At 45.5% G+C, this 23,199-nt stretch overlaps 1 protein-coding gene across 1 annotated transcript in view; it reads right to left on the reverse strand.

Moving 5' to 3' along the window:
* Window positions 1-23,199, reverse strand: part of LOC135397247 (uncharacterized) — a 180,004-nt gene that overhangs the window by 15,957 nt on the left and 140,848 nt on the right. Inside the window, exons 3-4 of the mRNA XM_064628692.1 lie at window positions 15,660-15,734; window positions 15,525-15,596 (exon numbers count right to left, since the gene is read on the reverse strand). Coding sequence (XP_064484762.1) covers window positions 15,525-15,596; window positions 15,660-15,734 — 147 coding nt within the window. The remainder of the gene's footprint in view (window positions 1-15,524; window positions 15,597-15,659; window positions 15,735-23,199) is intronic.

Below are 23,199 nucleotides of genomic sequence, written 5' to 3' on the forward strand. Positions count from 1 at the left end.
GCAAAGAGGTTTGAGAATCTGTCGCAAAAGTTTTACTGGAGCCCTTTTACGACCTTGACATTTACAAGGGGAGCCGTGACTTCCCAGTATTTATGAATAAAGTACAGACGCAGATGTTTCCAAAATTAACAACACGCCAAATAACCATTCGCTTTGTTCATCCGGTGCCTATATCGAGCTCGACAATGTGTCCGCAGACGCCATCTGCGCGAAAAATGATCACTTTTTTCCTATGGAAGTGATTCCGAAAGAAACAGGAACAATGCAGGCTCAAACAAAGACGCCTTTCCCCACGAGCTCATAAATGGAGTGAAATGCGTTTGGCAGAAAGGCGTTATGCGCCAGTCTACGAAAATACTGTGCAATTTTGTCTGCCTCTATCTCTGTCACTGACGGAAAGCCATATGCGAGCCGTGATGGCGGAGGAACAAAATTTATTTCACACCGAGCACTTGGGCTCACCTTTGCGTAATTTGCTTAAATGCACATCTGCGATTCTCGGGGGAGGACAAGTGACCACTTGCAATAAGGAACTTTGCGAGACTTGTAGCGCAAACATTCCGGCTGGAAGAGTCTATTCGAAGGGCAGTAGGGGAGTGCAGCACTTCGTCGTCGCCTGAGACGTGAGTGGGCATTACGTTCCTTGAGCAGAAAGTAGCACTTGGTAGGAGACGTTGAAGTCCCCCAATAGGGCTAAAACGCAGACGTCTTCGTGACGTCAACATTTGCCACCGACGGGTGTGTTAGGAAACGTCGTATTATCAAGGATTGTTAATAAGGAGCGTACACCTTTGCATTTGCAACTTTGTGTTGACCTTATACAGGGTGTTTGTTTTTCATCCATTAGTTTTTTTTAATAAAAAGCTATGAGAACAGCAGATATGTTTTTGCAGTTGCGTTATACGGCCAGGCGTATATCCTCTCGAAGAAAGTATGCAACTACAAGATGACTAACTACCCGAAATTCATTAATTAACGATGAAAGATGAAAGTCACTGAAAAGGTTAGCCAGCTGTAGGACTCGAACCCACATCTTCTGGATTACCGGTCCAGGGCTCTACCAATTGAGCTAAGCTAACATGCCTTCTCAGCGACTTCCAGGGTGCGTCATCTGAAGGGACAAACCAGTCACTCTCTCTCGCTCATCCTCCTTTCACTCTTACATTTTTGCTCACTCATACGCACATTCATACGACAGGGATCGACGCAAGCGGCAACTGTTAAACATGAGAGAACTGAATGTGTGTTTGTCCCTTCTATGTTGTTCCAGCCTCAGAACATCAGTTCTCTCATCATTAATTTTACTCTCTAATTAGGAGATTTTCGGCAAAAGCGAGATAGCAGAATGAGAGACTATCCTCGTTGAAAAGCGATTCCACGTTTAAAAAGTCCTGAAACACGTGTGTTAAAATATTCATCCCGAATTTTGATATGCAAATGCGCCGAGACCGAAACCGCGGCGACCGGGAACGCAGGGAGCACAGTGCTCATTTCACGTCAGAGGGCCACGTGACTTGGAGCGACGGAGATGATTGGAGTAGGTGCCGATCTGCTGGCTTTCCGGCCCGATAAGCCTCCGTCGGTGAGGGTGATGCGCTCCTGAGGCGCGCTTTTTCGGTTCCGGCTCATGTGCATGACAAAATTCGGGGATGGATATATTTTAACGCACGTGCGTGTTTCAGGATTTTTTAAACGTGGAATGGCTTTCAACTGGGATAGTATTTCGTGCTGCTATCTCGCTTTTGCACCAAAATCTCTTAAGTTAAAGAGTGAATTAAGGAATTTTAGGAAATTAGTCGTCTTGGAGTGGCGTACTTTCTTCAAGAGGACATCCGCTAGGTCGTATAACTCAACTGCAAAAACGACGTCTATGCTGTTCTCATAGTTTTTATAAAAAATCTGTAAGATTAAAAATAACCACCCTGTATAATTGTGGCACGTGCTTACAAGCATGTGCAACACAACCTTGTTTAGGCGTAGCAATTTCTACTGGGCTTGCTTAGACGTACGGAATAAAGCGATAAATCTACTAAATACATCGGGATTTTTTACACAAACTGAATAAAACCGCTAGTTTTTATACGCATTACTGTAATAGCTGCATTAGTAGTTGCATAACATGACGCCATCAGCTAATGTAATTCGTTTGTCAGCTTATCAGGACGTTTTACTACCCACGTCTGCATGCGGCTTATAAGGTAATTAACACTTTTAGCACGTTGACACGTCCGTTCTCCTGAATGTCATTTCATTTCCTAATTACGATTTACTGGTTCGCTTGTTTTGATATAACAATTTTTGTATATATTTGATTTCTCGTAGCACGCATTCTGTCAAGCAGAACCTGTCACTGGTCACAAGTCGTCGACTTTGGCTTCACTTGTTTTTAATCATCTGTTACTGGAGAGTCGTCCTCGACACTGTCGTGTTTGCTTTACCTATTGACACAATCTAAGGCCCGTGCGGACGGTACACTAAAGTGTACAGCGGTGCTCACCCGTCTGTATGTACCGTACTTTGTGTACTGTTGATAAATAACAGCAAAATGGCGGCGAATGTCCTTTGGGAATGACCATAAAAGGTGCATACACCGGCAGTAGCTCAGCAATACAGGACCAATATTTCTTTTAAATGCCGGAAACATGACTTCTTTTTCATTCGGGAAACGGGTCTCCAGGCAATAGGAAATTTTGCTATCCTTTAGGGGCTGTACTGAATTCGAACAAAAATGAACCCTCCAACTGGAGATAGTATAAACATTCTCGACGGGAAACGCTGCACATTCGAATAATGGAAATGTCCCGAATCCTAAATGCGACGACCGTATGGAAAGCGCCACGTCGTGTCTAATGAAACGAACTGAGATTGTGTACATCTTTCTGTAGTTTGATATCCTCTATTGACACATTCAATATATATTTTTTTTGTTATCTACAACGACCTTTCGTCGTCCAAAAGTCAGCTGGGGTTTTCCTCGTTTTCCCAGCCGTTGGACACGCACCCTGACCGACAGCACGTAGACGACATAACAACATCTCCATTCTGCATTGGAAGCAACGTCACCGCCGCTCCTGCTGAACACTATACAGGGTGTCCCAGAAAACGTGTCATTGAATTATAATAAAAAAACTACACCACCTAGAGTCATGAGGTCAATTGCATTTGTTCTTACTGGGTTTTTGCCACCTCCTCGTGTGAATGTCATGTACTCCAAGTTTAATTATGTAAATATTTGCGAGCTTAAGTCGGAAATTTGCCTAGTAAAGGTCACTTTTTTACCCCACCAATGTGAAGAGCGTGTCTAGTTTAGTCAAATTAATGATAATTGACAGGGATACTCAGAAGCTATCCCATCGGAAAAAATAGCCGAACATCATGCTCTACGGAGGTCGCACAGAATAGCGCACGATGATTTGGTCCGGTGCTCCGAAAAGCATGACATTCGGCTATTTTTTCCGACGGGATAGCTCGTGAGTATCACTGTGAATTATCATGAATATGAGTGAATTCGGCACGCTCTTCATATTGGTGGGGTAAAAAAGTGACCTTTACTTGGCAAATTTCAGAGTTCAGTTCGCAAATATTTACATAATTAAACTTGGAGTACATGACATTCACATTAGGAGGTGGCAAAAACCCAATAAGAACAAATGCTGCTGACCGCATGATTCTAGGTGGCGTAGCTTTTTTATTATAATTCAATGACACGGTTTCTGGGACACCCTGTATACAACCACAGAGACCACAGTGCTCGTCAAGGCGGAAAGCATCCCAAAGCCCGATAGCGGGAAAGGAGCACCCGATGGCCCAGCGGAAAACGGTCCCGTATTTTCCTCGAGACTGATTTTCTGGAAAGTTTGTTGCACTTGTCGACAGGTTCAAATTTGCGGAGTGGGCTGCAATCATTTACAAGTCCTTGAATTCGCAGAATAGCGAATTGCGCTTGCGCTAGCAGACGAATTCTGAGTATTCGCGTTTTTCATGACCTGCAGGTGGCGCATCTAAACTCCAACATGGCGGACGAATCCAGGTTGTAGCTTAGTTTCGATTTTGAGATTTCTGAACTGCAATGTTAATTCTCGATGCGTTGAAGGCGAGCGAGTATTAAACGCTGCTCATATACTTCTGGCAGGCGTAACCGGGTTGTCCAAAGAGAAAGCTATATCTGTCGCGTATTATTTGCGAAGTTCCGTCGTGTTTGATCAATCACATTTCGTGAAGGTGAATTTCACGTTTACCGGTTGCGAGGCCGAAATAGCAAGCAGCAAGTGTCCTGCGCTGCAGGAATGTGAGAGACATGCAAGCACATGACATCTGTGCTGCAGTTCTCTTACAGCTAACATCTTCTAAGTGTGTGGCGCGTGTACGAATGTATAGTTTACAAGTTACGCGGTAATGTTGCAACATCCGTGTGTCAGTGGTGCGCATGTTTTTGGGAAACCTTAACGAAACGTCGCGTTCTTTCTGCATTCTTTCCCAAGTGATTTGACGAGCTGAATCAAACGCAGAGTTACAAAACTGACTTGGGATACGTTTTCACGCTATCTCTTGCGCTTTCTTACACATAATGGCTATTCAAGTTTGAAACAAACTTGTTCTGTTTTGCCTAGACAAGTTTATGCTTCCCTTCCTGACGTGAGTTGCACAGAAGTGTGCTTCAAAAAAAAAAAGAAAAAAAAAAGAAAGAACGTTCGTAAGATATGTAGGCAGTACCGCTCCAAGAGCTGTGCCAGACACACACAAGCATTGCTGATGTAACAGGTTTGCTGATTTTGAGTCACTCAATCCATTTCTTCCGAGGATGCGTCGAAGTAGGCGGTATTCTATGTGCGGAAAGAAAACGCGGAAAGACAAACTGCAATCCCCTCGGCGCGCAGGGTCGCATTGTGACACAGAACAAAACTAGTCCTGGTAGAATGAAGCAGAAGCGCATGCGCAGGACTGCGCTTCATTTCCGCTTCCGACGGCTGTCGTCTGCAACTTTGGTATCGCTTGTTCTGCTTGCGTTTGGCTTTCCAACTGTCAATCTAGTGTTCCGATGGCTCCACATGCACAAAACAGTGCAGAGGAGCGGGCTTCGAGAACTGGTTGAGAAGCATAAAGGGGTAATTGAAAACAAAACATCCGACAGCGCATCACTCGGCGACAAAGCGAAAGCTTGGGCGCAGTTAGCCAGGAAGTTTAACGCCCAGGGAATAGCATCTGAGAGGACTGGGCAATTAAAGAGGCTTTTAGAAAACATTAAAGCCAAAACAAAGAAGGACAAAGCGGCAGATGTGCAATCCAGGAGGGGCACCGGCGGCGGGGCGGCAAGCTTCTTCTGCGATCCAATATCAGAGAGGGCATTGCAGGTTATGCCACGTGAACCTCCGCATACCAAATAGGTAAGCAGAATTTGTTCAACTGTTGCGTACTGCGAATATGATTTGTACTCATTATGACCCCAGCAGCGCTCTCGGACATTCCCACCATCACGATCACGTTCAGTATCGCCATCGCCGCTCCGATCATTCCCGTCATCTCTCATCGTCATCACTCATCATTGTCACCACTCATATTAGACCCCCTAGCTGTGGGGTAGCGTTCCACTCCTAGAGTGGAAAACCTCACCACTTCATCATCAGAATATATATGTTGTTGTTGTTGTACTAAAAAGGCAAGATCGTAATAATAGCTGGTTGGGCGGGAAAACGCAGCCACGTTGTCCATCCTCCTCCTGACGTCCAGTAGTCGGTAGAGTTCATGAACAGACGACTTCGATAAACGTTATCTGTCTTTGAATTGACATTCGTCGTACCGCTCAAGGGCGTCTTCCCAGTCCCGAATTCGTCGTACCGTCAGTGCGGGAACAACACCGTGAGGGTAGTGGCGCGCGCCCCCTTACGGATACGGGGGCTTTGGGAAGCGAAGTTCTACAGGGTGTGTGCAGAAAAACATGACCCGCATTTTTACATGTAACTCGTTGTCTACTTAGCCGAGGAACTTCCGGTGGCGCACGACGGCGTATTTATGCGTGCGAAAGCTACAAAAAAATCCTGGAAGCCATACTCAGTGTAAAAAAATAAACAGCGCGCGAAGACATGGGCTTCCATGCATTAGAATAGGGCGGTCATGACAGTGTATGGTAGTGCATTTCGTCTCAGGAGAGTTATGTGCAGGCACCGCTAGGGGTACTGCCAATGAGCATCCATGTGGGACATCGTTTCGATATATGCACCGATAGCTCCCCTAGCGGTACTTGAACACAACTCTCCTACGTCCACCGTGTTGCCCTTTCACATACACCCTGTTGTCCACCATGTTGCCCTATTCTGATGCACGGAAGCCGACGTTTTCGTTGTTCCGTTTATTTTTTAAGCTGAGTATGGCTTCCACAATTTTTCTGCAGATTTCGCACGCATAAATGCGCCATCGTGCGCCACCGGAAGTTCGTTAGTTAGGTAGGCAACAAGCTATGTGCCTAAATGCGGGTCATGTTTTTCTGCACACACCCTGTACTCCCTCACGGCTAGTGCTTATATAGGGAACCCTCAGGGTTGAGATGTCACAGGGATGTCACAGGACAAGAGATGCCGTCGAGCAAAAAAAGAAAGAAAAACCTGCTCGTCCCAGGATTTTTGTGTCAGACACTGGACATCAATGATTTCTGATTTTTGCCTTTCACCTGCAGTAACATTTTCACATTGGACAGATACAGAACTGGCGGGATCAATTACGTGACATTTTTAAAATTTCTCCGGCTATCAATTCGTTGCATGAAAGAGGTGAAGACCACGTTCACACATCGTACATGATGAGGTACCAGTATTTTCTGAATGCACCGTTTGCACGTCCACCCGGTGCTACCAACCATATCCTTTTCTGCACTAACTGATTCAAACATGGACAGCTTAAAGATTGCAGCAATCATTATGAGAGCCTTAAATCATTCAAAATAAAGCGTCACGCCCATCGTTTTTTCCCTATACTTTTTTTTTCTTCTTGAAAAGGAAAGAGTGCCTCTGTACTCGACTAGCTGTAAACCGCGCACGTTATCAACTGATCCACCGAGTTGGTATAGCACTCAGCACTGTCTCTTCAGAACAGTTAGCCAGACATTAATCAATAGGGCTTCAGACGCTTTCGAAGAGCAATAATACTTACTTTTCATCGCTCTTCTAACAGGTAACAAGTTTATTACACATTAGAGAGTTTCGAATAGGGTGCGTCACTGCGCATTGCGCAAAATACTGTTTCGGTTCTGGGAACGCGCGGTGACGACCCCTGACGTGTCCAAAGAGCATGGATATCCCACTTTAAACCCCTGCATTGACGCTCACACGCAAACGCCCACGAAGACACAGAGTCCGCGTTGTCTTCTAGTATAGCTCTGCAGGAAGCCCAACTGGCTTTCAAGAGCAATCGATTCCAAATGGAAATGGACTGTCCAGTAGCCCGTCCCACGCTACCGCTTGTGGCGGTATTTATACACGCGCGTAATCGAATGAGATTCGGCTCGATTGCGTCACTGTGCACTGCAGAGGCAAACCAGGGCGGCTGCACATTAATGGTCCGCAACACGAAGGGGGCAGTGGTATACATAAAACGGCGTGCCAACTGGAGTTTGTGCAGTGAGTTCGTCAGAGTGATGCCAACATTGGTATCGTAATTATGCTACAGCTTCTTCGCAGGAATGGATACGTGACAGAGGTGTACACACGAAGGAAATCGAAACGAAGGTTCCTGTCTCCGGCACTTGTTTGCTTTCCTCCACACAATAATGTACAGGGTGTCCCAGAAAACGTGTCATTGAATTATAATAAAAAAACTACACCACCTAGAGTCATGCGGTCAATGGCATTTGTCCTTACTGGGTTTTTGTCACCTCCTCATGTGAATGTCGTGTAACGTAAGTTTAATTATGTAAATTTTTGCGAGCTTAAGCCGGAAATTTGCCTAGTAAAGGTCACTTTTTTACCCCACCAATGTGAAGAGCGTGTCTAATTTAGTCAAATTAATGATAATTGACGGGGATATTCAGGAGGTATCCCATCGGAAAAAAATAGCCGAACATCATGCTCTACGGATGTCGCACAGAATAGCGCACCATGAATTTTTCAGCGCAATCTTTGTCAGTCCGACGAAAGGAGGTTGGAAACCCAGCCCTCTCCGACATCGCAGAAAGAGATAAAACAGGCACGGCTTATCACGTCCGACTTTCGCTGGGATAATGCTTTCCCTCTCCCAATTTTAGGAACTGTTACTTTTTCTACTATCACTCTGTGGGCTGGCTTCGGAACCTCCTTTCGTCGCACTGAGAGCGATTGCGCTCAAAAAGTCATCTCGCGCTATGGTCCGGTGCTGCGAAAAGCATGATATTCGGCTATTTTTCCCGATGGGATAGCTCGTGAATATCACTGTGAATTATCATGAATTTGAGTGAATTCGGCACGCTCTTTATATTGGTGGGGTAAAAAAGTTACCTTTACTTGGCAAATTTCCGAGTTCAGTTCGCAAATATTTACCTAATTAAACTTGGAGTACATGACATTCACATTAGGAGGTGGCAAAAACCTAATAAGAACAAATGCTGTTGACCGCATGATTCTAGGTGGCGTAGTTTTTTTATTATAATTCAATGACACGTTTTCTGGGACACCCTGTATACATTGATGAGACGGCTCGTGCAGTCATGGATCGTTAGTTCAACGAGTAGGGTACATCGGATTTTGCGGAAGAGATAGGAAACAGTTTACCATTTGATCACGCCTACACTTGCGGCAGTTCATTTCACGAGAATGCAATGAACGTCTGTGACTGTGTACAAACCCCTCCGGCGGAGCTGTGCATTATAGCACCAAATCGAAAGCAACACTGCACTACGTATTTTTACCGTGTAACGTCTCTAAAAGGGAAGAACGGGCGAAATTTAATAAGGACAGCATTATCCGCCTGCATGGTATCCAATGGATCAGCAGAAAAACTTATGGTTTCATAAACATAAGCGATCGGTAAGCTGTGCAGCCCAGCGTGAAGGAAACAAGCTTATCTTTTGCCACACCTTGCGCTCACAGGCACCTTGTGGTAACTCCCTATTTCCCCACATGCAAATAGGAAGGATCACTATTTTTTCTTAGAAGCGCCAAATGATCGATTGGCGCATAAGGCAGAAATTGGCTCTTCCGTATATGGATGGGTGCGGATCATAGCTACGGGTTTGTTAGTATCCGTTTGCATTGTTTCACCATGCTCTTTAGGCCTTGTCTATACTCGTACGTCTATATGTGCTTCACACCGCAGTCGCTGCAACCTGGAGGATATATGCTACATGATGCTTTTCGTGTACAATATAAAGAAAGCCCACCTCTACGTTGTCATCCTTTCTTTTTTCAGGGACTGAGAAAAATAAAATAGAGAGAGCTCAGTAACTGATGAAGACACGTAGTTGTGTGAAGTTCACAAGCTTCGACAAAGATTACTTTCTGAATAGTTGCCCGCATGGTCGGATCGTCAAAATAAGGAAGCATTCAATATCCAGATCGTGTTGGACGGCAGAGAAAGTATTGAGATGACAGCAGACTTCACGTGCATGTGACAAAATCCAATGTATGCCCATTGAAATATGAAAGTTTTGCACACATGAGCTTTCCCTGCAGGCTTCGCAGCAAGCTTCATATCTTTTAAGTTAAGGTCTCACTTTATCATGCTAAATATCGGGAACTACCTCGCAGCGGGAGGACCTCGATATTCCCGGTTGCGAAATCCCCCATCTCGAAACTCACGTTCTCGAAAGAAGGAAAATCAACGAGAACGTTATAGATTGCTTCTTAAAATGATATGCGGTGTTTAAAAACGCGATATCACTATTCAACACTCAATGCTCGGGACTTTGCTGTCTATCCATGTCGTTTTAGCGAATAAAGGCCACCCGTTAGGCTTAGCAGGGCGGACACGACATAACAGCATGTTGGTTAGTTCATTATTAGGTTCACCCAAGTTCGGTGTGTGAATACGTATGTCCTAGTTAGTCTAAGCTCGATGTTGGCAGTTTCCCGCGCGCGACTGTGCGTTTTATAGTCAGATAACGTTTATTTAAAGCAGTTTATTTTGCAACGGGGATTTCGATCACTTTATTTCGAGGTACACCCCTCTCAACATCTGATTCGGGGCGAAATTGGGTGCTAACATGCTTTGCTCCACATATTTCTCTGAAGCCTTTCTGGCCTTTCAGGACCCCTCATGATCTCGCTGTAGGAGTTGTAGACAAGCCTCACATGTAGGGCGTTTTTTTATTCAGCGCTACAGAATTTTTTGCGAAACATAGCAGCAGCCTTTTTTTTTAGGGGGGGGGGGATATGTTTATTATATAAAAAATAGGAGGGAAGGGTTAGCCTGCGCTACAGCGGCTTGCTATTCTCAGTAAAGAAAGGCAAAAAAAGAAAGAAAGGAAAAAGAGAAAAACAAACAAACGGTAGTACTTCTCTTAAGAATCATGGCACCAATCTCCAAAACCTCTTTCCTGTCTCAAACAGCGGTCATATGCATTATGCGTCATATTTTGATGTAATAATAACAATTCGTGACTTTACGTCGCGAGACAAGTGTTATATCTGCATGTAGAGTATGTTGCAAATGGCAAGTTACTTAGACACGCCGTCTTCTGCGAGGGGCATTAAAATACGGTGTTCAGTGTCCTGAGATTTCGGCGCACGTTAAAGAACCCTCTGGCTGGACAAAATTAATATTCAGATAGCCACTGTGGCGCCGCTCATGGTTCTAGTTGCCTCGCGATGTAAAGCCACGAATGCCAACATGGTGTAATTAATTACATTCCTTCGGTTACTCCCAGACCTAGGGTCCAAAAGTCGTTTCTTGCTTCAGCGGCAGAAAAGAGTATGCCATCCGTGTTGCACAATGCGCCGGTTGTAACAAACGTGTTAGCCACAAAAAACTAGATCAAGGTAGAAAAGCTTTTTATTGGCAAAATGCCTAGAAATCTCTGTATGTTCAGACAGGGCCTGGACGGACCTTTGTATAACGTGTGGAGATCATGACGGCTGCTAACGACATCCAAACGTCCAGTTTTCGGTCACGCGTTGCCAACCCGATAGGTGTTTTGAGGCTTTGGTCTGTCCTCACGGACAACAATGTCCAAAACACCTCTCCGTACCTCATGCGAAGAAGAAGAATGTCACGTCGAAGTAAAATCATTCGGTGCCCCTTTGAATTAAGCTTTCTTTCAACTTTTTAAATCCTGCAGCATGATATTCCTCGCCCTTTTTATGAATCAGCATTTTTTAAGTATATATTCGGATCATAATTAAGCTATGTCTAGGTTCTTTGAATAAAGTTAGCTTCCGAGGAATAGAAACACAGGTGTGTTAAGGCTGTAACTCGCACACGTAGAGCATTACCGCTATTTTTATAAATTTGCGCGGGAAAACCGTTCTGTGAGACCAGGACGTTAAACAAACGTTGCGCTTTGTCTTCACGTGGGAGCTCGTGGCGGGGGAAGCGATCCATTTATCGCATGGTACGGAACATCGACAGGTTGAAGATCAGACAAGAGAAGTTGGACCAAGAGAAAACGGTTTTACAAGAAGAGTCATAACACATTTTCGGAGTGCAGAATATTTTTTTTTTTTTCGTTTAGTCCATGCAGGCATTTTCTTTCTGTAAACAGAATCTGAGTGCACATTTGGCAATGCCGGAAGAAATATCACTTTTACTTTCTCTGCAGAAAAGGAGAGTCGGGACGCTCAAAATATCGGTAGCGCCGACATGAGAATTTCTTTCTTGAAACGCATCTGTTCACACCACATTTCATGAGGATGAACGTTCGATATCTGTCCGCTCTCAACACCCTGCCGAAAGCAAACAGTGCCCAATCTCTATTGTAGATCGATCTTTCAGGTCTGAAGTGGACCGCTTTCTTCCAGCAAACCTCGCAGGATATGACACAATAGAAGGGTTACTAGAGCCAGCGTTACAAGGCGTGGTATATAGTTGGTATCGATTGGCAATGCAATTCATCTGCGCAACAAGACAAGGACAGAGATTATAGCCTGCACAGCCGTCAGATTCTAACAAACCGTAATTGTTCGGCAGTTACGCTGGAAATTCACTATTGGAGTGAACTGCTTTCGCTGTTGGAAATCGACGATACTTGGATGTAATTTGGGGATTGAATAATAACTGCACAATCCGTGCTTCAGATACATTTTAGAACTTGTTATCCTGTGGACGTCTATTCCTTGTCTCGGGGTTCTCGTCCGCTGGCTCGTTGAGACTGCGTAATGCTGAACACTGCGTAAAAAAAAAAAACAAAGAAACAACAACCACAAAAAAAGGTTGCGCTTGCTTTACCCTTAAAAAAATGCCGCTGTAACTGCGAATGAAAGAAAATTCCTCGCACCTACCGTGAAATGGCCTGTTCCGTTTTATGGGTCCTTCGAAAACTTTTCGTCTTCACCTCTGCGAGCCGTGCAGAGTTAATGGCGTTCTGCTTTTATGACAGGGAACCGCCGACACGTAGTCTCATCAATAAGCAACACAGCTATTGCGATCGCTCAGGGAACACCTTCGCTTTCTGGAGCCGCGAAATTACGAGCTTAATATGAATCGAATATGCAGTGCACCCACGCCTGGACAGTCCTGTAACCTGCGCCAAACTGGAAAACATATTTGCATCTTTCCTGTCGCGTATTCGTCACTTGCGGTCATGTTCAAACACGGGGATTCTTAACCAAACATTTTATTTCAACCGGAACAAATTTTCAGGCCTTCCACTATTTGTGAGCAAGTTCGCTTCCAAACATCAAGAGGCGCAAAATCTACTCGCTGTTGCACGTCACGCAATCAGGGGAACGGTGGGTACACACTAGGATAAAGGTATACTCGAAACATTGTTTTAGGGTAGGCTAGTACCATTTGAACATACGTATAGGGTGCCGCTTACGGTAGTAATTGTTTCGTAATCGGACCAGCTTTCGATGTGTGAATGAAGAGCAGTCACTCTATTTCTTATTTATTTTTTCTCACGTAAATATAAACATACAAAAATGCCGTCAAGTCCACGAAGGAGGTCGATTGTAGCGGCCACAACATCAAAATAAGAATAAAAAAAAAGAGAACTACTAAAAGAGAACGACTTTGCACCGCGCAACCAGTTCGTTAGTCAGTTCGTTCAATAAGTCACATGTGCCAAGCATTGCGGCCAAGGCACTTGTACAAGAAACCATCCTGGAAAAGAACGGAGGTGCACTGGAAATCTATACGCCGACGGGTCCACGAAACCTCTTACCGGAAGTAGTACGGCAGCGTCCTGGCGCCCTCCACTTGAGCACTCATGGGGCGGCCGCATCGACACTTAAGTGCCTCGCACCTTAGCCGAGCTCGCAGCCATCAAACAGGCGTTGGAATTCTTACTCAACATCGCAAAGAAGAGCGCTGTTGTGATTACAGTGTACTCCAAGTGCTTTCTTGAGCGGATAAGCAATCCCCGCATCTACGACCCTATAGCACATACCTTACTGGACTTATGGAAATAGACCAACAACAACGGTATTGCGGTGGGTTTTCAATGGGTTCCGTCCCATGCAGGAGCCCCCGGCAACGAAATAGCTGACAAGATCGCCAAGAGCTACCATAATCTTCCTCCTGAGGTCCCCGCACCTGTGGCCCACGGCATAATGGGAAACAGTTCTATGTATATATCCGAGAAATATCCGGAATTACGGAAAATTGCATATCCGGAAGTGCGGCACTTTTCCCAACCATGCCCCGGGACGAATTTCAACCGGAAGCGAACTACCCTTCTCTACAGACTCCGATGCAAGACGGTTATGACACCCGCCTTTCACTACAAACTGGGCTTCGCGTCATCGCTGTGAGACGCTGTGCGAGACACTGTGAGACGTGTTTGTCTTTCGGTGACCTGGCGCACATAATCATGGACTGTGCAGAGTCGCAGGCAGCCAGGGATACTTTGATGGTGAGTTTCTGAGCCCTGTCGCTTCCCTGTCGCTCTCTAGACGAGACTTTGTCCCACCAATGTCTGTAGGAAAGCACGAGACGCGCTCCTAGCTTTCGCTGCCTCTGTGGCTCTGTCGTGAACGGTTTCCTTCTCTTTCCCTCCCTTCTTACTAATTTCTTTCTCGCTACGTTTCTAATTTGTAATTTCTTTTAATTGCTGCCCGTCTCTATCCTTTCCCTTTTACTGCCCCTTATCCCCTTCCCCTTTTCACAAAGGAGTGAAACTTGCCGCCTTGTCTGAGGAGGCAGACCTCACTCCTCTTCCTTTGAACATCGTCTTTATGGGCCATGTCTACATTCGTCGAAACTTCCTCAGGAAAAAAAAAAAAAAAAAGAAACACTCCAACCTCACTATGACACCCATGCCGTGTCCTAGCACAACACCCAAAATGATATCGGATTTCCTGTAATGGCCGTGAGCACACACAGTCTCCGTTGACCGGCTGAAAGCAGGCTCGTCTTGACTCTTCGCTCCTTGCGATATTCACCCAGCCTAGCCATCTCGAAGACGAGATCCTCACTAAACCGCCATTCAACTTATCGACTCCGTCTCCAGGTCCCACGTCCCCCAAGAGAGTTAGCTAGACCCACCGTCCTTGACATCGTCATTGCCCTCCATGACTCAGCAAGGTAGTCAGAATAAAGCTCGAGTGGTTAGGTGCAGGGTGTGCACTTCATCTGCACTTGAATTACTGAAGCAATTGAGATTCTGCACGAAAGCGTGTCATTAAAACTATATAGATGCTCCAACCTTCATTCTGAACTCATCCTTACTTTTTGCCTTAGATAGCAAAACAAGGTGACATCACCGTAAATGAAAACATAAAAAAATAAATAAATAACGATTATGTAAGAAGGGCACAACCTTCTCAAGTACCTGTGTCGTACTGCTTTAGAACACAACAGTTCGTAATTTGTTTTTGTTTTCTTTGTGACTACATTCTAAACAAAGGAGGAGCAAAGTAATTACAGCTTCTAGTCATCTAGATCGCTCCCCATTTTACTCCCCCATTTTAGTTCCACGATCCTAACATTTAATCTCCAGCACTGAAGACCCTAAACCAAAACCAAACCTTAACCAAACGAACGATGGCTGAAATTACTCGTTTGTTCTTTGTGTGTAGAAAAATTTAATTTATACTCAGTATGCATAATACCGTACTTTTGATGCATAGCCTTGTGGTCTTCGAGTTGCGTTTTAATTTTTTTTCGTGCACTTTTCATTCTTTGGTTGACGGTCCGATTATTTGGAGTCCATCGTTGAATTTTACCACCGATCAGCATGTGTGATCGGTTGGACAGATGTGCAAGACACCAGAAGCCACGTCCCTCACAGACGCTCTTTTGTGAAATACGTTGTTCAGTGGGTTCATCAGTATGGTTTTTTGGGCGCTTGCGGGCTTCATGATGAAGAAACTACTTTCACGAGTTCATCAGACCTTTGTATTCACCAAAGAGGCCATGTTTGAAAGCCCGAATTTCTAACTTTCAAGAACGGAAGGCTTCCTCACCTTTCAACGCTTACGTCTTCATTCCAACTGAACGTCCGGCGTACGGGAACACCTTTGGTTGCGTTTAGTGGCCTGGAATGGCGAAAATATAAAGTTAACTCTTGCTTTACACGACGTTGCTGGCTGGAAACTCACGAGCCAAAGTGCGTCGCCTCCCAATCGGTCAGCTGAGTTGTTCTGCCTCGACCAACAACTGGCGATAGCTGCATCCTACGCGAAAAGAGTATTCCTCATGTACAAGGTTCTCCAGGAGTGCCAAAAATGTCTACCAAATGTCCTTTACTACGCCTACGGTAGGTGGTGCAACCAGTAATTTCCCCAGTATTCGACCTTGGGGTGGGGTATGAGCTTCCGGGAGGGGGAAGGGGGGTATATGTTTCTGGGTACATGTATTGGTAGCCGGGCTGCATTGGGCAATCGCAAAAATTTCAGGGGAAATTCGCAGGAAACCAGGGGGGGTGTATAGGGAAGTCCCTGGGTGCAGCAGACTTATGATAGCCTTTGAGAGGCTGCGAAAAGACGACAAAAAGGAGGTCCATAAAGCAGAACCGGTTGCAACCTCTCGCTTCTAGCTGATAAGGACTAGGTTTTGCTCTGTTCGATAAGTAATGATTCATGTTATGTGGCGATTAAGTAACGGCACGTGTCATGTGGAAATAGGATTCAGAGAAATCTAAGGGATTTTCTCCGAAAAAGATCAATCAATCAAGATTGAGAGAAGGAAGAAATAGTAGGAAGAGTGAGAAAGGAAAGAAAAAGAGAGTTCAAGAAGTGAAACTGCGTAACCACGTCTCCTTGACTTCACAGCCATCAATCACGTCGATGTGTGCAGCGCCAAACTTTACTCTTGCGACCACTGTCGCTATTTATATGTTTTGCCTGAACCCATCAGTTAACGAGTAAAAACAGAAAAGCGTGCGAGCCAGATGCTACCTTTAATGATGGTACTTAAGCATTGACTTCTTTTTACGCTACGCGCCAAGCGTTTGGAGTGAATGCTCCGCGCTTTGCTCTCTATAAATAGCCCGAAGCAATTAAAGCTCTAACGACTGGTATGAGCAGAAGAAGAAGAAGAAGAGGAGGAGGAGAAAGATGAAGCATAGAAAGACAATGAAAATGAGAACTACTTTTATTGAAGAGTTGATACACACAGTAGGAACTGTTTGTCATTTTTTAGACATTTTCGCGATTCAGATTGTGGAGTCAGGATCGTGGAGGCAGCCAGCATTCTCCTCGATTTTCCTTGTTTCGAGAACGTGAATTTCCAGATCGAGGATTTCGCAACCGGGAATATCGAGGTCCTCCTTTGCTGGGCTGCAGTCAAAACAACTAACCAAGTGATACAAGCGCAAAGTTAAGCTTCTGTAATGAAGAGCTTTCCGACAAACACACCATTACACTGTGGGACACTGATAATATTGCAGTGGAAAACAACACGTATGTCACGGTTTTTTTGTGCAGCAAAATGTGGTTATCAACACAACGCACACTTCCACATGTCGATTAATCGGAGCAAAATATGGAAGTTAATCAAACTGAAGAGTCGATAAAAGGACACAGTGTTCAATCGATGGGACAGCCAATCTGGATGCCTATATAATTTCCTTTGTTGACATTCAGCAGAAACCACACGTATAGACGCGGAATCACACCCGCTTGCCGAAGTAGCTCGCCGTTGTTGGCCGCACTCAAGTGGGCATTGTCACGCACGACTATAGGAAAAAGAAAAAGAGAAAGAAAAGGGGGGAGAAGATAGTTGACGGTTCAAAGTGAGGCATAGGCAGGGTGAACGATACTGATGGGACGGAGGTGCACTGTAGACGAGAGGTGCACTAGAGTGGTCTTTCCGCGAGACCCGTTTCTTGAAGAAAACGCACGAGGTTGCGAGTTTTTGTAAAGTCGTTCTGCATAAGAACCTTCGGGGAAGAGGACGTCCGTCACTATGCCAGGCCTGGAGTGGGAAACGTGAGCTTCCCGCACAGTATGGTATGCGCGGCATTCTGTCAGGATATGTTCGATAGTTTCCGGATGATGATAGTGACCGCTCCTGGAATCCTCCCTGGAGCCGATCTTGAACAGTAGCGACTTCGTGAACGCTGACCCCGTGCGTAGCCGATGGAGCATTTGTTTGTTTGTTTGTAAGGAAAAAAACGAGGAGAAATTGAACTCGTCTCCGGACTTGTTCTGCTACTCCTCACATAAATTCTCACCCCACCCCACCCCCAAAAACTACGTCTCAGGTGCTCTACTCGCAAGTTCGCAATTCACTATTATTCACATGTTCGCTATTCAGAAGTCCACCGCTATGGAGCATTGTCTGCATGACTCGTTTTGTCTCTGCATGGCTCGTTTTGTCTCTGCATGACTCGTCGAACTGCAAGGTTTTTCGTGGGAAGAGAGGGTCTGCGATTTTGCATGATGTCCTGTATGCCCTGACACACTTCAACTGGCTATTTAACGGCCATGTGCCTGTCGGTGTCAGCCGGAACTGGTAAGGATGGGCTGAAGCTAAAGTGCGCTGAAGATGCTAGCTGGTCCGCTCGTTCGTTGCCTCTTTTTGGGGCACGAACGACACAACAGTGCTGTTGACGAACCAGAACGAGGTCCTATAGCAGTGGCCAGTTCCCCCAACAACACAACTTTCACGGAAGCGATGATGTACTTGCGCGAGAAATATGATGATGATGATAGGAGAGAAAAAAAAAGGCACATTCTCAATCAGCTTATTCTTTATCCTGTGTAATTAACCAGTCTTTCTCGCAGAGAGTATTTCTCCTAACAAATGAATGATCGCCAGAGTTTCCCGCTTTTTTAAGTGTGATAACATGACAGGTCATAGTAGTTACCGCTTTATTGCTATTCTGCGCTGTTTTCAAAAGCTTTTGAGAAACTCGCTTCATCGCCTTGCGAGTTTCCTTTGTGCGGAGCTCTTTTCTTGATCGCAGTGAGGCCTTCTTTAGAGGCTGGTTCACCTATGCGTTCTTTTGTCATCGGTGGAATACACCAAAGAGGCCATTAAAAAGTGCATTGTTATGGTAGAAGCATTATCGGGCTATCTAAAACATTCGGCTTAATTCACCTCGCGTTGTTGAGTAAGAAATCGTCACAGAATGGGCAATATACCTCAAGCACTAATTCGAAGGTACCTCACTAAAAGAATTCACTACGCTGCTATGCATCAAGTTCTATCAGTTCCATTTATAATTGACATTAATCAAATATCGATATTTGATCAACATTTTTTTGTGTGTGATTTACATTAATTTCAGTTTTCAAGCGCTGTTGTGCGAAACGCAGTGTTCGTCATGGCGATGTCGTCGCTGTATTCATAAAAAATCTGCACACCTCATTGGCCAAGGTTTATCATATTTTACTAACTTACTAGCTAACTAACTCTGCAAGTTATTGCCCCCCCCCCCCCCGTGTTTTCGGTAGTGTTCAAAAACAGTAAACCCGCCGCTAGCCTTACCAAAATGCCGTAATGATATGCCTATTCTGAATGGGACGAAGGGTTCCTAAACAATAAATCAGCGTTTTACGGACTGCTGCGTGCATACGAGCACAGACGTGGCAAATTCATCCTGCAGGAAACTGCGACTATATGAGCCTGAAGGCACACAAGGTAGAAAGGCAAAGATTAACGTGAAATCGGTATGGGTACGCGTACCATTTGATGTAATGCACATGCTAAAGTGATTCTCGGCAGGGCCTCCACATAATTCACCTATCTTCCACAGGATAAATTAGTCACCGTGTCATGACATCTATTAAACATGGCTAGATTAATTGTGTAGATCGAATAAGTTTGTCGGTGTCGTCGTCGTACAGAGATAATGTGTATCGGTAATCCGTCAATGCAATCCAGAGATCTAGAGGCGGCAAAGCACATAATTGTGAACCAGTGTATCGGGATTCTGCACTCCCATATGCAGCAGCGAAGGAAATCAATGTTGACGGACCATCGCGTGTGTTAATGCAGATCGAGTGGTATCGGGCCACGCTACACACTGAAGCGGTTCAACGAAGCGAAACGGTATGCGCCTTGCAGTGCCAGTCAGTGCTTGTAATACAACACGCATCTGAGTTTTTTCGGATAATCCAGCATAAACTAGACCAGTTTCTTCAAGTTTCAGTCCGTTGATGGTGATAGTGATGTGATAAAGAAACAAATGGGGATGTGAGTTACGACTAACTGGCTACCCCAGTACGCTTACACGCAGAAAGTCCAAACAGATGAGAGAGTTAAAATGATGGAGTTCAACATGTAGTTCAAAAGTTTCGACCAATTGAGTGTAAAATGTCGGAATCGCTGGGGTCGCACACAGCACACATTCACCGAGTCACAGAATGTCATTAAGCCCGGTTTTATGTGGAAAATCTTCAAGTGCCCTCAGCGCCTTGTCGGACGACGTCAAGGACGAGTCAAGTGTGACTTCTTTTATACGTTCACGTTACAACCTTCCGGAAAAAGGCAACAAGGTACCCTCATATACTCACATATTCAGCAAGTCATAGAATGTCCATAAGCCCAGTTGTATGTAGAAAGTCTTTAAGTGCCCTCAGAGCCTTGTCGGACGACGGAGGACCTAACGGTTTCGCGATGTCGAAGGCTCGGGAGTCCACACGAGAGAAGCTCGCCTCTAAAATACCTCGAGCATCAACGTATTTCCGAAAAAAAGAAGGATGTGCTCTACGTCCTTTACAACGCCACACTCTCTACAGTTCGGAGAGTCTCGCTATCCCACTTTGAAGAGAAGACGTGCGCTGTACGGTACATTACACAGTCGTCGTTTGTCGCGTGAAGGAAGGTGGTACTCGAAAGCGTAACTCTGGATCGACCTTGTACAGAAGCGAATCCCGAGCAGATCCGTTTAGCCAGGAGGTGCTGCTCATTTCTTGCTTGAGCTCGTTCAGCATTCGCCCCACGTCACCCTTGGTGAAATAAATGGGCATCAGTTGGACGCGCCTGAGTTGAAGAGCCCCGCATGCAGCAGCGTTCACAGCCTCGTTGCGTGCAGTGCCACAGTGACTAGGGATCCACTGCATTGGATCCAACTGCCGCATAGTATGTGTGCAAGACATCTTGCGCTGATGACGCCAGAGATCCCGCAGTAAACATGATAGCTAGGGTCTTTAACGTACATGTTGAGTCGCTATAGATGATCCAACGAGCAACTGAAGATCGCGAGAGGATAAAAATTAGTGCAAAGAGGCCTCCATGAAATTCAGCGGCCGAAGCAGAGGTGACGTGAGACAGCCGCACCGCTCTTTCGATATTCGCCTCCGGGATAACAAACGCACAGGAGGAGCCGGATGATGTCGTAGATGCATCCGTGAAAATCTGTATTCTGCCTGAGGAGCTGTAGTATAGTAACTCAAGACTTCGCTGGCGAAGAACATGCGTTGGTATATCCTTCTTTCCCGGAAGTCCAGGCAAAATAATTCTTACGTCAGGAGGCTGTAGAGCCCATGTTGGGATATCCGGTAATGCATGTGGCTTGGGCTTTGGAATAAGACCACGTTGTGTCTGGATAGCTCGGGTAAAGGAAGAGTGGTGGCGTCTCATAATTGCTCGAAGCTGAGGATGGCGATGGTGACGCGTTGCCAACCGCACGTAGTGGCGGAACGTTTCTTGCATCCTCAGAGCTGATACAGGTGGTTCCCGTGCTTCTGCCAAGGCTAAGGCGTTTGACGTCGCTCGAGGAAGGTCAAGACAGAGTTTAACGCCTTAGGATTGACTCTAACACTTTCTCTGTGGTAACAGGGAGGTTGTGTAGCAGGGGAATGTGATGAGCTACCATCTGACTTATAAGATCGGTGAATGCTGAGCATTGCCTGAGGAGATGTGCCCCACTGGAAACCGCGTAAGTAACGAAGAACATTAAGACGACTCTCAGCTCTTGCTTTTAGATAGCACACCTCCGCTACTTATGATAAACTTCGGTCGAGAGTAATGCCGAGAAAGCGGTGATGTGGTACACGACGTACCTGATGATGACCAATATGTAGTTGAAATCTCTTAAGATGGCGACGCGTAAAATGTAGTATCACAGTCTTTTCTGAAGACAGGTCCATGCCTCTCCCCAGGAGGAAGTGCACTACGCAGTCAAGGGTAGTCTGAAGACGACGCTGTAAAGCAGGCTAGTGCTTTCCCGATGACTATATGCAGATATCATCCGCGTAGAAACTAATAAATACCCCTCAGGGCGCAGAGACTAGGCAGGGCTGCCATGACATCATTGAAAAGTAAAGGACTGAGTACGCTCCCTTGTGGTACACCGGCTGACAATGTATGTAAACTCGTGTCACCTTCTGCTGTTCTCATGAAAACAGACCCACCATTAAGAAAATCAGCAATTCAGCGAAGAGCACGGCCAGTGATGTTGAAATTGTATAGGTGGTGAAGGACATGGTTGTAGCTCGTCGTATCATATGCTCTCTTTATGTCCAAGAAAACAATCGCTGTAAGCTCACCGCGAAATCGAGCTTCTTCAATGTGAGTGTCCAAGTTTATGATGCAGTCTATATCGAGGTCCGTGTCTTTCTGAAACCCGCCATTTCAGGAGGCAGGAGACGCCGGGCCTCGAAAAAGCACTCTATTCGGCGTAGGATAATCCTTTCCGTGATCTTACACAAGCAGCTTGTAAGGCTGATGGGCCGGAACGGCGTCAACTCTTTAGGTGATTTTCCCGGCTTCAGGACTGGCACAACTTGTGACGTCTTCCATGAAAAAGGGACAAAACCGCGTCTCCAAGAGTCGTTGATCAGATTCAAAAGTACAGTGCGCGACGTCGGTCTGATCTACGAAGCAGTCAGCTCCAAGGCCCGATGGGTTCTCATAGCTATAGCCCATAGGTATGAGAACCCAGCGGGCCTTGGAGCTGACTGCTTCGTAGACAGGCGGATGGAAGCCTCCAATTCGTGTATAGTGAAATGGGGATGTGAGTCAGTCCGTATAGAATTAGCCGATTGGTAATAGATATGCTGCGATTCCATAAGAAACGCCGAAGCCACGGAATCCAATCCAATTAGTGTCACTTTCTGTTAGCCCATGGAGCTCCCCTGCGCACCAGTGCCGGGCTCTTCGCTCCCTTTTTGCTTTCATGCAAGCCACTGGACTCCTCGAAGAGCTCTAAACAGAACTCCGACCTGTCGTCGCCTTCAATCTCACCATAATTCATCCTCTCATATTAACCACTGTGAAGTGGGGTAGGGTCCTGTGGCTACCACGGGGAAACATCCCATGTCATCATCACTTCTTCATTTATTGTTGTTGTTGTTACTGTTAGCTAGACAATAGAACTTAAAACGACGTTAAAATTTGAACCACATTGGTTTATTCTTGCCTAACATTGATAAAACTTCCAGTGCTTGGTAATAGGACACACGAAACAACGCAGTGTCATGTTCTGTCGTTTGTCCGTTTACCCAGTAGTGAGGCTTTTATCGTTTGCAACCAATAGAACTGTTCAGCTGAGTGATCAGAGACTCTAATATGAGCTATTCATGAGGCCTGATAAGGTTTTCTGAAAGGTGATAAGGTGACTAAATCAAGGACCGCACTGGGTATGTGGACTCAATGGCATGCAACGGATATGGGAACACGATGGATATTATCTTTCACCAGTGGAGTTATAAGGAGAATGTTTTCATAGCAGGGGCCTCAAACTCAAAT

This window comes from Ornithodoros turicata, chromosome 1 (genome assembly GCF_037126465.1).
Source record: "Ornithodoros turicata isolate Travis chromosome 1, ASM3712646v1, whole genome shotgun sequence".
Classification (NCBI taxonomy): Eukaryota; Metazoa; Arthropoda; class Arachnida; order Ixodida; family Argasidae; genus Ornithodoros; species Ornithodoros turicata.